General features: G+C 38.9%; 1 protein-coding gene across 2 annotated transcripts in view; it reads right to left on the bottom strand.

Annotated features, from left to right (window-relative positions):
• Nucleotides 1-13,435, bottom strand: part of OGT (O-linked N-acetylglucosamine (GlcNAc) transferase) — a 43,367-nt gene that overhangs the window by 8,264 nt on the left and 21,668 nt on the right. For both annotated transcript variants that reach the window (XM_002762977.5, XM_002762978.6), the window contains exons 6-19: nt 12,497-12,576; nt 11,732-11,927; nt 10,992-11,132; nt 10,297-10,397; nt 9,979-10,132; nt 9,792-9,893; nt 9,416-9,595; nt 7,675-7,833; nt 7,423-7,512; nt 5,566-5,691; nt 4,415-4,585; nt 4,186-4,302; nt 3,913-4,083; nt 1,927-2,079 (exon numbers count right to left, since the gene is read on the bottom strand). In XM_002762977.5, the coding sequence (XP_002763023.1) occupies nt 1,927-2,079; nt 3,913-4,083; nt 4,186-4,302; nt 4,415-4,585; nt 5,566-5,691; nt 7,423-7,512; nt 7,675-7,833; nt 9,416-9,595; nt 9,792-9,893; nt 9,979-10,132; nt 10,297-10,397; nt 10,992-11,132; nt 11,732-11,927; nt 12,497-12,576 (1,941 nt within the window). The remainder of the gene's footprint in view (nt 1-1,926; nt 2,080-3,912; nt 4,084-4,185; nt 4,303-4,414; nt 4,586-5,565; nt 5,692-7,422; nt 7,513-7,674; nt 7,834-9,415; nt 9,596-9,791; nt 9,894-9,978; nt 10,133-10,296; nt 10,398-10,991; nt 11,133-11,731; nt 11,928-12,496; nt 12,577-13,435) is intronic.

Here is a 13,435-nt window from a genome sequence, read left to right as displayed (position 1 = left end):
ACTGGAAATACCCTGATGTGGTTTGACTGTGTCTCCACCCAAATTGTTCATCTTGAACTGTAGTTCCCATAAGCCCCACATGTCATGGGAGGGACCCAGTGGGAGGTAAATGAATCATGGGGGCAGATATTCCCAATGCTGCTGTTCTCATGATAGAGTGAGTTCTCATGAGATCTGATGGTTTTATAAGGGGCTTTTCCCCCTTTTGCTTGGCACTTCTTCCTGCCATCATGTGAAAAAGCATGTCTTTGCTCCTTTTTCCGCCATGACTGTAAGTTTCCTGAGGCCTCCACAGCCAGGCAGAACTCTGAGTCAATTAAACCTCTTTCTTTTATAAATTACCCAGTCTCCAGCAGTCCTATATAGCAGCATGAGAACAGACTAATACATACCCTAATGTTAGTTCAGGTAGTTTTGCTGCCAAACAAATTTGCCACACACTCATGTAAATGCTTTTGATTTTCAGAGATTTTGTGAACCTCGGGAAGTAAGGATTAAGGACAGTAGACCTATACTCATCTGCTTCCTCTTCTCTTCTATCCTCCCCTCTCCTCTGAACGTAAAACGGATACCAGGGAAAAAAATTAACCAAGAAATTATTTCCAGATTACCTAAAGGTAAAACATGCTATTTTATTTTAGTTCTATGGGTTAAGAGCCAGTGACAGCTATCTAATATCCCACTTATGCAAACTTGTCTGATGAACTAAGAGATAATCGTATGTATAGATCGACTCCTTCTTGGTTAGAACTCTACAATACTACAAGAATGTTAAACATGGGTGGATGTACATGACAGTATATGCTATCAGTTTAGACCAGGGGTTGGCGAACTACACAGCCTGTGAGCCAAATATGGCATACTGACATTTCACACAAATACAATGTTATTAGAACACAGCCACACTCATCATTTACAAAATGCCTATGGTATTTTCATGCTACAATGGCAAAGCTGAGTAGATGTGAGACAGTATGGGCCACAAAACTGAAAATATTTACCATCTGGCCCTTTAAGAAAAAGTTTGCTGACCCTTTAGACAGAAGAACACTTTGAATATGTACATTTAAAAGGTTCACAATGACATGTTGAGACTTTGGAACCAAAATGCCTGAAAAATCTATAACTCTTGAAGATTATAAATGAGCACAAGGCCAGGCTTGGTGGCTCACACATGTAATCCTAGCACTTTACAAGGCCGAGGCAGGCAGATTTCCTCAGGCTGGGAGTTCAAGACCAGCCTGGCCAACATGGTGAAACCCTGTCTCTACTAAAAACACACAAAAAAGTACCCAGGCATGGTGGCACATGCTGAGGCACAAGAATCACTTGAATCTGGGATGCAAAGGTTGCCATGAGCCAAGATCACACCACTACACTCCAACCTGAACAACAGAGTGAGATTCTGTTTTTTTTTTTTTAAAAAAAGAGCACAACCCAGTTGAGTCACATGTAAATAAATAAAATGATTTTTTAAAAAAAGGTTCTATCCATTTATTTGAGACAGAGTTTCCCTCTTGTTGCCCAGGCTGGAGTACAATGGTGTGATCTTGGCTCACTGCAACCTCCACCTGCTGGGTTCAAGGGATTCTTCTCCTGCCTCGGCCTCCTGAGTATCTGAGATTACAGGTGCCTACCACCACACCTAGCTAATTTTTTGGTATTTTTAATAGAGACAGGATTTCACAATGTTGGTAAGGCTGGTCTCAAACTCCTGACCTCAAGTGATCCGCCTGCCTTGGCCTCCCAAAGTGCTCAGATTACAGGCATGAGCCACTGCACCTGGCCAAAAAAAAGTTTTAAAAATAAATGAGCAGAACAGCTCCTAAATGGGAGTGGAAGGACCATCTTCAACAAGCAGCTCTGTATACAAAATCCTTATTTCTTAGTCTCTGAGACAGTAACAATGAGTCTATGCATACTCACATTTGCCCACATCTGCAAAGTAGAAGGGTCAATTTTATACAACTGATTAAAGTTACAGTATACAATGGCATCTTCTGGTAACCCGTACTGAGAACGGGTGGTTACGATAATGGTACGGGGAACCTCCTCTCCAGTTGCAGCCTTATTGTTGATCTAGAACAAGGAAAGGATGATGGTTACATTTAAAGGCAAAAGGAGTCCAATATTCAATCCATAAGATCCAAAATGGTATAACCATTAAGTCCCTGAATCATGAGAAAATATTCATGATACATGAAATTTAAGAAAAGGCAAACAGTTGCAGCATGATCTTAATTTGGGGGAGACTGCACTATGAAACTTCTTGCTTTAACCAAAAAAAGGTCTCAAGAGCCTATTAACAATCCAACAGTTTTGATCACTCTTTTCTTTATGAATGAAATGTCCTTTTCTAAATCACATCTACTCTTCAAGGCTAAATAAATTACTCCTCCAAAAAGAAATTACTCTTCTTCCAAGAGTGTCTCTCTTCACATCGATCATCGCCATTTCTGGGCTTCTACCTACATAATTAGTCTTATCTTGTAATTCTCACACATCTGAGTACTGCCTTACATTGCTACATAACTATTCCAGGTATGCAAAGACATCTATGACCTCTAGAGGCCAGAGATCTTTCTTTGCCTTATACACTCTTGATAGAGCTACTTATTTAAGCATGCAATATATTATTTATTGAGTACATACTACATTACTGTTTTTAAGAGATGGGCCCAGTAATTCAATTCAGTAGAGGATACAAACACAGGGAATTATCATCTGTTGTGCTGTATGTAATGATATATTCCAAACATAGCAGAGGCATAGAAGACAGGTACCAATGAAGTAGGGGTGGAGACATTAGTGGTAAGTACGGAAATGGATTCCTGGAAGAGCTGTCTGAACTGAATGTCTGAGTAGGATTTAGCTAGGGAAAGAATGAGTTTACAAAAGCAAGAAACTGTACAGTATCTACAGATAGTTCATCATATGATAAGAGAGTAAAGCCACAGGCAGGGAATAACAACATGGTATTAACACAGCAGATTCTCAGTAAGTAATAATCTGCTGGCTGAACCCGGGAGACTTTTAAAATCAGACAAACCTACATAAGATGCCTGTTTACACTAAACTCATTTCCTCATCTATAAAATGGTGATAATGATACTTGCCTCCTACAGTTATCCTTTTTTTTTTTTTTTTAAGAGAAGGAAAGAGAAAAAAGGAATGAAGGAGAGGAAGAAAGGAAGAAAAAGAGGGAGAACGGAAATGTTGCTTTATTCTAAAAAATGGGTATTAATAATGGCCAATCAATATTTCATTTAAACCTATGAGTAGGTGTGATGTGGTATTGACAAGAATGTATATTTTGTGTATTTAAAGTGGAGAGCTCTATAAATATTTATTAAGTTTACTTGTTCCGGATCTGAGTTAGAGTCCTGGATATCCTTATTAATTTTCTGTCTCATGGAGTCTAAGTCTCTATGTAACTGGGTGTTAGGATTGTTAGCTCTTATTGTTGCATTTATCCTTTTACCACTATATCTTTGTTGCTTTAAAATCTATTTTATCAGATGCGAGAATTTCAACTCCTGCTTTTTATTTATTTATTTATTTTTGCTCTCCATTTGGTTGGTAAATCTTTCTCCATCCCTTTGAGTCTTTGTGTATCCTTGCATGTGAAATGGGTCTGGATGTAGCATACCGTTGGGTTTTGGCTGTATCTTTTGATTGGGGGATTTAGTCAATTTAAATTTAGGATCACTGCCATTTGATGTTAACTGGCTGTTTTATCCATTCATTGATGTAAATTCTTCTTTATGTTGATGCTCTTTACTTTTTGGTATATTTTTAGAAAGGCTAATACTGGTCGTTTCTTTCTATGTGTATCCTCCTACAGTTATCATGAGGTTTAAAGGAAATAAATGCAAAGTTGGTGGGACATATAATCGTGTATTATCTTCTCACCTGAGTAGTTGCCAGTCCATTGCTAATACTGAATCCATTAATTGTTATTTGAATCTGTCCTCTGTTAATCATTTCAATAACTGCTTCTGCAATAGTATTCATAGGAATAACAGGCATATTAAGAGCTGTGTTACTGCTGTCTGCATTGTCTCCTCCATCAGGACACTTCATCTAAAAGAAACACACACACAAAATGCATCATTAGGGGAAAGATCCTGAATGCAGTTAACTTTATTTCAATGATAGTTATTGAAATATTGACTAGGTTCTGACCTTGACAATCTTCACATCTGGTAGACTATCAAGAAATGCTTTGAGGTCAATGCCATTCAGAACTATCCGATTGTCATAAATGTGCCCATTGGACTTAAAATCGATGACTGCCTTTTTCTAATGGAAAAAATAGTTTCAGACATGTCTTTTAGGATTTATACAGGTAACAGCAAGGAAATAAAAAGCTACAGTTCTTTGAAATTCCCCCATAGCACTGGTTCATACCTACCTTCAGATGAGGGAACATATTAGCATGATCGCCAATAAAAAAAGTATGGGGCATATAAGCCAATTTCTCAGAATACTGCTCAGCAACTTCAGCTGGTGAAGTTTCCTGATCAGTGATAATATAATCCATGAATAGCGCACCACTTGTCCCAGGGTATCCCAGCCACATTGCCTTAAAAAAATCAGATCAAAAACTGATTAAGAACCTTCATCAGTACACTTATCTCTAAATTCATCAAGTCATATACATTAAATATGTACAAGTTTTTGTATGTCAACTGTAAAGTGTTTTTTTTTAAAAAAGAACCTAAACATGCCAAAATTAAATAAGTAAAAATAAACAAGAAGGTCTAACTCCTTTCTTGAGTCTTTTCTAGGTGTAGACCTCTTTTCTAGAGACAGGGTCTCACTCTGTTCCCTAGGCTGGAGTACAGTGGCGCAATCACAGCTCACTGCAGCCTCAAACTCCTGGGCTCAAGCGATCCTTCTGCCTCAGCCTCCAGAGTAGCTAAGATTACAGGCACTTGCCACACATCCAGCAAGGCTGACTTCTTTAGCTGAAAGCAATGTAGTAGTTTTTTAAGAGACAAAGTCTCACTCTGTCACCTAGGCTGGAGTGCAGTGGCACAATGATAGCTCACTGCAGCCTCAAACTCCTAGGCTTAAGCAATCATTCCACCTCAGCCTCCCAAATAACTAGGATCACAAGGGCACACCACTAAACTGGCTAATTTTTTTTAATTTCTTATAGCAAGAGGGTATTTTGCCTTGTTGCTGGTCTCAAACTGCTGGTTTCAGGTGATTCTCCTGCCTCAGCATCCCAAAGTGCTGGGATTACAGGCATGAGCCACCATTCTCGGCCTGTATTTTAGACTAAGTTTCAAAATACTAAAATGTTCTTCAAATTTGCAAGACAGAGTAAACTGTTTATACCCAACCATGAATTGCATGTCTTTATATACATGTACTTGTAAGCATTGTGCTCTACACTCTTTTTGTCCTGTGTATTTCAACAACCTAAAAAAGTTTAAAAATAAAACATGTCTGCCCTATAGTTTCAAGTATCAGTTAACCAGAGGTAGGAAAAGAAGCACATCACCATCTTCTTAGCCAAATACATGTTATATGAGTGATAACTATTAATCTGTTTACCTGAATAGGAGCTGGCCTGAGAGCAAAGAGCTCATTTCGAGCACCCTTGGTATAGCCATTCATATTTACAAGGATATGAATTCCATCCTGATGGATGCGATCAGCAGCTTTTCCATTGCATGGAATCTACAGAATAGAAAATAAAAACTCACTATGTATAATCTCAGATCAATTTCTTTACTTTTAATGGCATTTAACAGAATTCAGATTCCCAGATGGAAAAGTGATAAGAATACAAATTAACTACATTAATTCGGACACATATGGTTGAATGCCATTAAAATGGGACCAAAGCATTACGGAAACAGAACACAGAGGAAGGAGAGTTCACTTCTGGCTTGAATGTATGAGTAACAACATTTCATGGAGAAACTGGTATCTGAAATTTGCATTTTTTTTTTTAAGGTAGGGACAGGGTCTTTTCCCATGATGGTCTCCAACTGGCCTCAAGCAATCCTCCCACCTCAGCCTCTCAAAGGATTATAGGTGTCAGCCACTGCATCCAGCTTAGAATTGGTATTCTAATTAGGCCTTCAAAGATGAACAGGAGTTTGAAGGAGTTTAACAGAATGCAATCGCATTAGAGAAAAGTATGAGTAAAGAACTAAAATGTGAGGGAGCCAGACATGGTGGCACATGCCTGTAATACCAGCCCTTTGGGAGGCCAAGGCGAGCGGATCACCTGAGGCCAGGAGTTCAAGACCAGCCTGGCCAACATCATGAAACCCCATCTCTACTAAAAATACAAAAATTAGCAGGGTGTCATAGCAGGCACCTGTAATCCCAGCTACTTGGGAGGCTGAGACAAGAGAATCACTTGAATCTGGGAGGTAGAGGTTGCAGTGAGCCGAGATCATGCCACTGCACTCAAGCCTGGGCAACAAGAGCGAAACTCCATCTCAAAAAAAATTAAAAAAATGGTGAGTAATTCACTTCTATTTGGCATGGGTATATATGATGTTGAATGGTGGGTGAAAGTATCAACAAAGTTGTGGCAAACAGAGAAAGGTTACAAAAGCTATGCTGAAGAGTTTAGACTGTAGGCAATCAGCAGTGAGTCTCTGAAGACCTCAGATGTAGGAAGAGGTATGCTTTTTGGTCACAAAGAATCCAACTGTATATCAAAAATGACCAGGCATACTTTTGAAGCAACAGCTATACTGCAAAATTTGTTGGTACATACTATTTATTGAATGAGAAGTCTCACAACCTTTCTGCTAGGACTTCAATGATTCATATATATACATACGCACATATATTTCTATATATATGCATACATACCATACCTGCATGTGTATGTACATACATGCGTACACACACACACTATGTAAAGAGTATATTATCCCTATTTGTCAAGGTGGCTAATAGTCTACAAAGAAAAAACTGTAGCCTACATACTCAGCAAATGAATTCCCCCACAGGTTTCAATCTTAATTTATCATAAAACTTACTCTCAGAGAGGATACGACAATAGAACAACTACAGAAATAAAGATAACCAAAGGCAAAGGCCCATGGAAACTGATGAACCATACTTCATCTACTTTCTTTAAAAAACCTATTTATTCTTCTCCCAAGTCACCATTTTCTCAATATTTATTAAGTATCTTCTGTCACAAGTGCTGGCTCAATCTCCAGAAAAGTTGTATGTCCAAACACAAGCATAACACATTTCTGTTTCATTTGCTACCTCAGCAAAAGCCATGCTGATTAACATAAATGACCAAGGAAATAAGATCAACACAATTGCCTATATGTGGTACTACAGCATTTAACACCTACAAAAATCAACTATATGCTAGTAGTTTTATTTAAACGTGCTCAAAATAAAAAGTTAAAGTATGAGAGTTTCATCTACCTGAGAAAGATCAATGAAATGATTGGCTTCTGCCATCACCTTCACTCGGAAGTTTGTGCCATCATCTGGGCTCAGGGCATAACAGAACACCTGAAAGGCAGCACATGGCATATTTAATAACACTGGCTCAAACCTTTCCAGTTCAAATCTTTCCAAAAGACACTGGGTGTTTCCTTGCCTTATGGTGACAAGCCAACATTGTGGGTTTTTTTCTTTAAACAAATAGTAATTTTGGAGAAACACTAGTCTTACCTCAAATTTATCAGGATTGTGCATGCCTGGAATAGACTGCATAAGGTGAGAAGTAGGATGATTCCCAAAGTCGGAACTCACATATCCTACACGCAGCCGACCATCACTGAGCTTCAAGTCTTTCGGATGTTCATATGGTGGTTTATGAAGAACATTAATCTATCAACAGAATCCAATGCTTGTTAGTAAAATCTACACATAAATTTGAATCTAGGAAAACTGTCGAAAATCTAGGAAAAAAACCTATACATCACACCTGTTGGAAAAGGTCTGCCCAGAGCATTTAATTAATATTGCCAGAGAGATGGAACCTCAGCACTTTATGTAATATGCTTCATACTTTGACCTGCTCCTGAGATCTATAAAAGGCATGAGCAAATCCCAGCACTCTGGGAGGCCAAGGCAGGTGGATTGTTTGAGGTTAGGAGTTCAAGACCAGCCTGGCCAACATGGCAAAATCCCATCTCTACTGGGAAAAAAAAAAAAAAACACCAAAAATTAGCCGTTGTGTGGTGGTGCATGCCTGTAGTCCCCGCTACCTGGGAGGATGAGGTGGGGGAATCACCTGAACCCGGGAGATGAAGGTTGCAGTGAGCCAAGATTGTGCCACTGCACTCCAGCCTGGACAACAGAGCAAGACCCTGTCTCAAAAAGTGTGAGCAAATCTAAAACTTGTAGATATGAAGCAGTACAAACAGAGCATGATAAACCTTCCAGCATTTTAGAAAACTCTATAGGGAAACATTTTCTAAAAACAAAATAATGGCCTGGTGCAGTGGCTCACGCCTATAATCCCAGCACTTTGGGAGGCTAAGGCAGGCAGATCACCTGAGGTCAGGAGTTTGGGACCAGCCTAACATGACAAAGCCCCATCTCTACTAAAAATACAAAAATTAGCCAGGCATGGTGGCACACGCCTGTAATCCTAGCTACTCAGGAGGCTGAAGCACAAGAATCACTTTAACCTGGGAGACAGAGGTTGCACTGAGCTGAGATCACGCCATTGCACTCCAGCCTGGGTGAGAGAGACACTCTGTCTCAAAACAAAACAAAACAAAACAAAAAATTACACCTAGTTACTCTATTCTCCAACCTTTGATCCAATCCTTGATCAAGTAGTGCTCTAATTCTCAAAGGTGAATACAAAATACCAAGCACTCCATGATGGCTAGCCAGGCGCGGTGGCTCACACCCACAATCCCAGCACTTTGGGAGGGCAAGGTGGGCTGATCGCTTCAGTCCAGAGGTTCAAGACCAGCTTGGGCAACATAGCAAAACCTCATCTCTACAAAAAATACAAAATTAGGTGTGGTAGCATGCGCCTGTAGTCCCAGCTACTTGGGAGGCTGAGGTGTGAGGATCACCTAAGCTTGGGGAGGGCGAGGCTGCAGTGAGCCATGATCGTACCACTGCACTCCAGCCTGGGCGACCGAGCAAGACCCTGTCTCAGAAACAAAAAAAAAAAAAAAGAAAAACAAATTATGGCTATCAACTTAAAGAAAAGTACCATCAGTCTACTGTTAGTGTTTAAGTTAAGGAGTTATGGATTCCGTCCTGTGAAGTGCAGGGGGTTATACTCAAGACAGGACACAATGGAAGGGGCTCTGAAGTGGCTCACAAAAGTTTTATTTCTCAACCTGGGTGGTGTTCACTTTATAATCATTAAGCCACAGATCTGATTTGCAGTTTTCTGTAATGTGTTTTAGTTTACAACAAAAAGATTAAAACAAAAAAATCACACCTTATCTAAGCAGAGGTTCCCATGCCTCTCAGCAATAGCCTTCCTGAAGCCATGAGAAAGAGGATATAGCATACTATGATGAGGATGCACAGAAGGCAACCTATTCTTCTCTAACTGGTCAGCCACAATACTGACCAACTTCTTCATTCGCTCATCATAGTCTGTCCAATCACAGACAATCTAGAGGAAGCAAAAAGAAGTTATTATCCAGAAAGCCCCATTCCAGGATTTAATATTTGATATGTCTTTGGCCTAAAGCAATGTCAGATAGCCTATTAAAAACACTGTTTCCAGTCAGGCTTGGATTGTTATGGGACATAACCATTAAAAATGTATTACAACACTGAGAGCCAATTGCTGGCCTGTTATTCTTTACCTGCAGGCAATGAGCCAAGTTACAATAAGCATCAGGAAAATCAGGCTTAAGTTTCAGAGCCGTGCGATAAGAAGCTATAGCTTCTGGAATATTCCCTGAATCCTGGAAAATAAAGCAGGATGGTAAAAAGTTTCCAAAAATTAAATTTTAGGTGCTAAGTTACATACGTTATACTAAACAGTAGTACCTTATGAATGGAAGCCAGATTGCTATGCGCATCTGCAAATGCAGGATTAATTTGGATGGCACGCGTATAACACTGCAAGGCTCCCTGAACATCCTGCATCTCCTTCAGAGTGTTTCCCATATTGGAGTAGGCATCAGCAAAGGTGGGACTGATTCTAAAAGAGAAGCAAAAGGTTTTATTTCTCTAATACAAAAATCTTTAACCCATTGTAATGTTAACTTATTCTGTTAAAGCCATTTTAGCACCTACAATGTGCCAAATGTCAAACATTTTTAAATTTAAAAGAATTTTTAAAATAAGTCTGTTAGTGTCTCTTACCGAATAGCCTCCTTATAATGCATCAGAGCTTCCTGCAGTTTTCCCTGCTGTTGCAGTACACTTGCTAAATTTGAATGAGCAGCAGCAAACTCTGGGAAGACCTATAAAGAATCAAGATCATAACTGAGGTTAAAAAAATTGCTAAAAAGCAGCAGTAATAACTCACCATAACCTTAAGAACTTTGCTCAAGTACATTTACACCCCTAAACTTGTCTCTTCTTTTCCAAGTCTACTCATTCTGAAATTCTACCTCTTCCTCTATTTTATAACTCATTTCAACATAATGAGGTACACCTCTTCTCCTCTTAGTTTATCCTAACTACTCCAATACCACTGAAATCTCTCTCTGCTAAACTCCTACCACATCTACTAACCACTACCATACAGCCATCAGGCACTAAAATTGTATACTTATCGGTAACTTCTCCTGAACTGTAGGCTAATGTTTAAATTTTTTGAACAGATATTATTCATAGAATAATGAACTCTGAATACAGGGATTTTCTGGAATGTCACCTAGGACCTCACATCATACCTTAGTTACTCGATTATTATTTCAATGAATAATCCTCTTTTTTTTAAATAATCCTCTTTTAAATGGTTCAACCACTATCTTTACAAAACAGGTGGATAATGGTTAACTGCTTTCCCTCTACTATCACACTAAATACCCAGCTACACCACCCTCACATACTTCTAATGCTTTGCGATACAAGCGAACTGCCTCTTCAATGTTTCCCTGTTCTCGCTTGATATTGGCTAGGTTATTCAGAGAGTCTGCATGGGTGGGACACAGACGGAGAGCTGTATTATAACAATCTTCTGCTTCAGCAACCTAGAAAACAAAACAAAGTCTTTAAAAACTACAGAGAATCATAAAGCCTCCACTGATACTCTTCTTATAATTGCTTTCTTAAGCCTATTGACTGGTAATACTACAGAAAATTGATATTTTTTGGTATTCTTATCCTCAACCCAAACTCTAAAGTAAACCAATATACCATCTCAATACTTGTACAAAAGACTTGCCTTTTTTGCTGTTTTTTTGGCTTTTGTAATTTTTTGAGACAGGGTTTCACTCTGTTGCCCAGGCTGGAGTGTGTGGCACAATCATGGCTCACTGCAGCCTCAACCTCCCAAGACTCAATTGATCCTCCCACCTCAGCCTCCCAAGGAGCTGGGACTACACTTGTGTGCCACCATGCCCAGCTAATTTTTATATTTCTTGTAGAGACAGGGTTTCATCATGTTGCCCAGGCTGGTCTTGAACTTCTAGGCTCAAGAAATCCTTCCATCTCAGCCTCCCAAAATGCTGGCATTACAAGTATGAGTGTTCTATTCCACATAAAAAATAGGCTTTCCTTTGACACCTGGCCAGAAAAGACTCTGAATCCTACCAGATAACAAAAAGATAGAATGAGTAAAAATCCTTACACTGCCCTTCTCTTTGAGAGCATTGGCTAGATTGCAGTAAGCATCAGGGAAATGTGGCTGTAGTTCAATAGCCCTCCTGTAGGTGTCTATTGCCAGATCTATCAGGCCTTGCTCATAGTATACACAAGCCAGGTTGCCATGCACCACTGCATGATTTGGACTCAAACTTAGGGCACGAAGATAAGCTGCCACAGCTCTGTAAATAAACACACACACACACACACACACATAAAATATAACTCATTCTTAACAGATGGTTTGTTACAACTCATTCAAGCTGTATTATATTAAATATATCAACTCATTGTAATTACATAATTCATGCTGTATTATATTTTAACCTCAAACCAAAATTACACCTTTATAAAATGTGTCTTTACACTGAGAAATTTTCTACTCCCACATTAAAAACAGGCTTTCCTCTGACAACAAAAAAAGTTAAGTCAGGATTTACTGTGCTTTCTAAATCAGATCAAAGGATAATTTAGTCTAAGAAACAACCATTTTACAATAATAAATGTTTCAACTAAACTCCTGATGAGAAGGATAATTAATGGCTTTGAGGAAAGCCAACAACAAACAGTCAGGCAACAAACAACACCTATAAATAAAAGGCAACACAGCAGACATCATGGGCAAGGAACAACAGCATACTAGAAAAGGAAAATGTATTTCAATGGACCATTGTCATCATTTCGGTCCAAACTGTCAAGTGTCAATACAATAAAGATTCAAGAACATTTATTAAAGAAAACATTCTCTCACCTGTCAAAAATTCGTGCCTCTTTCAAGACATTTCCTAAATTGATATAAGCATCCAGAAAATTTGGGTCAAGGGTGACAGCCTAAAAATTTCAAGACAGTTACTCAGAGCAAGTTAGGATTTCACCAGATCAACTTCCCAATTACAATTTTTTTTTACTCCAAGGTCCTTGCAGACTTTCAATTACATTTCATTTTAATAAACCAATTATTTATTTAGTGCCTTCTCATTATTTTTACAAACTTCAACATTATCAAAATAACTTCTCATGCCTCATGTTCTCATAAGCAAAATGAGTCCTGAAGAGAAAAATTAAAAATTGGGCCTGCTCCAATTTCATTAAACTGAATATTTCTAATGATTGGCCCTATTTTACTCACAATTAACCAGTCTAACTCTTCCGAAAAAATAGTGGCAAAAGAGGCAGCAAACTCTTACCGAAAAGGAAATACAAACCTCAGTTGTATGCATACAACTTACACTCAGCAAGACCTTATAAAGACATTCAATTAGAGCTGTATACACAGTAAGATATAATACTTCAAGGTGATACTAACCAACTGCCCATTAAATGATGTCATCCAAATAGCTGTCACGTTGTCTTGAAATATAGCTGGATATATCTAGAGCAATGATTCTCAACCCTGGCAGTATATTAGGAATTTACCTCCTAGAAAAGGTACCTGGGCTCTTTCACAGGCCAGTTAAATCACACCCTCTGAAGACAGGGTCAGCATATGCAGATCTTTTTTTTTTTTTCTTTTTTGAAACAGAGTCTTGCTGTTGCCCAGGCTGGAGTGCAATAGTGCGATTTCAGCTCACTGCAACCTCTGCCTCCCGGGTTCAAGCAATTCTCCTGCCTCAGTTTTCCGAGCAGCTGGAATTAAAGGCCCCCATTGGGCTAATTTTTGTGTTTTTAGTAGAGACGGCGTTTTACCATG

The sequence above is a fragment of the Callithrix jacchus genome, chromosome X (genome assembly GCF_049354715.1).
Source record: "Callithrix jacchus isolate 240 chromosome X, calJac240_pri, whole genome shotgun sequence".
Classification (NCBI taxonomy): Eukaryota; Metazoa; Chordata; class Mammalia; order Primates; family Cebidae; genus Callithrix; species Callithrix jacchus.
Note: the sequence above shows the minus strand (reverse complement) of the source record. Positions and strands in the feature narration are given on the sequence as shown.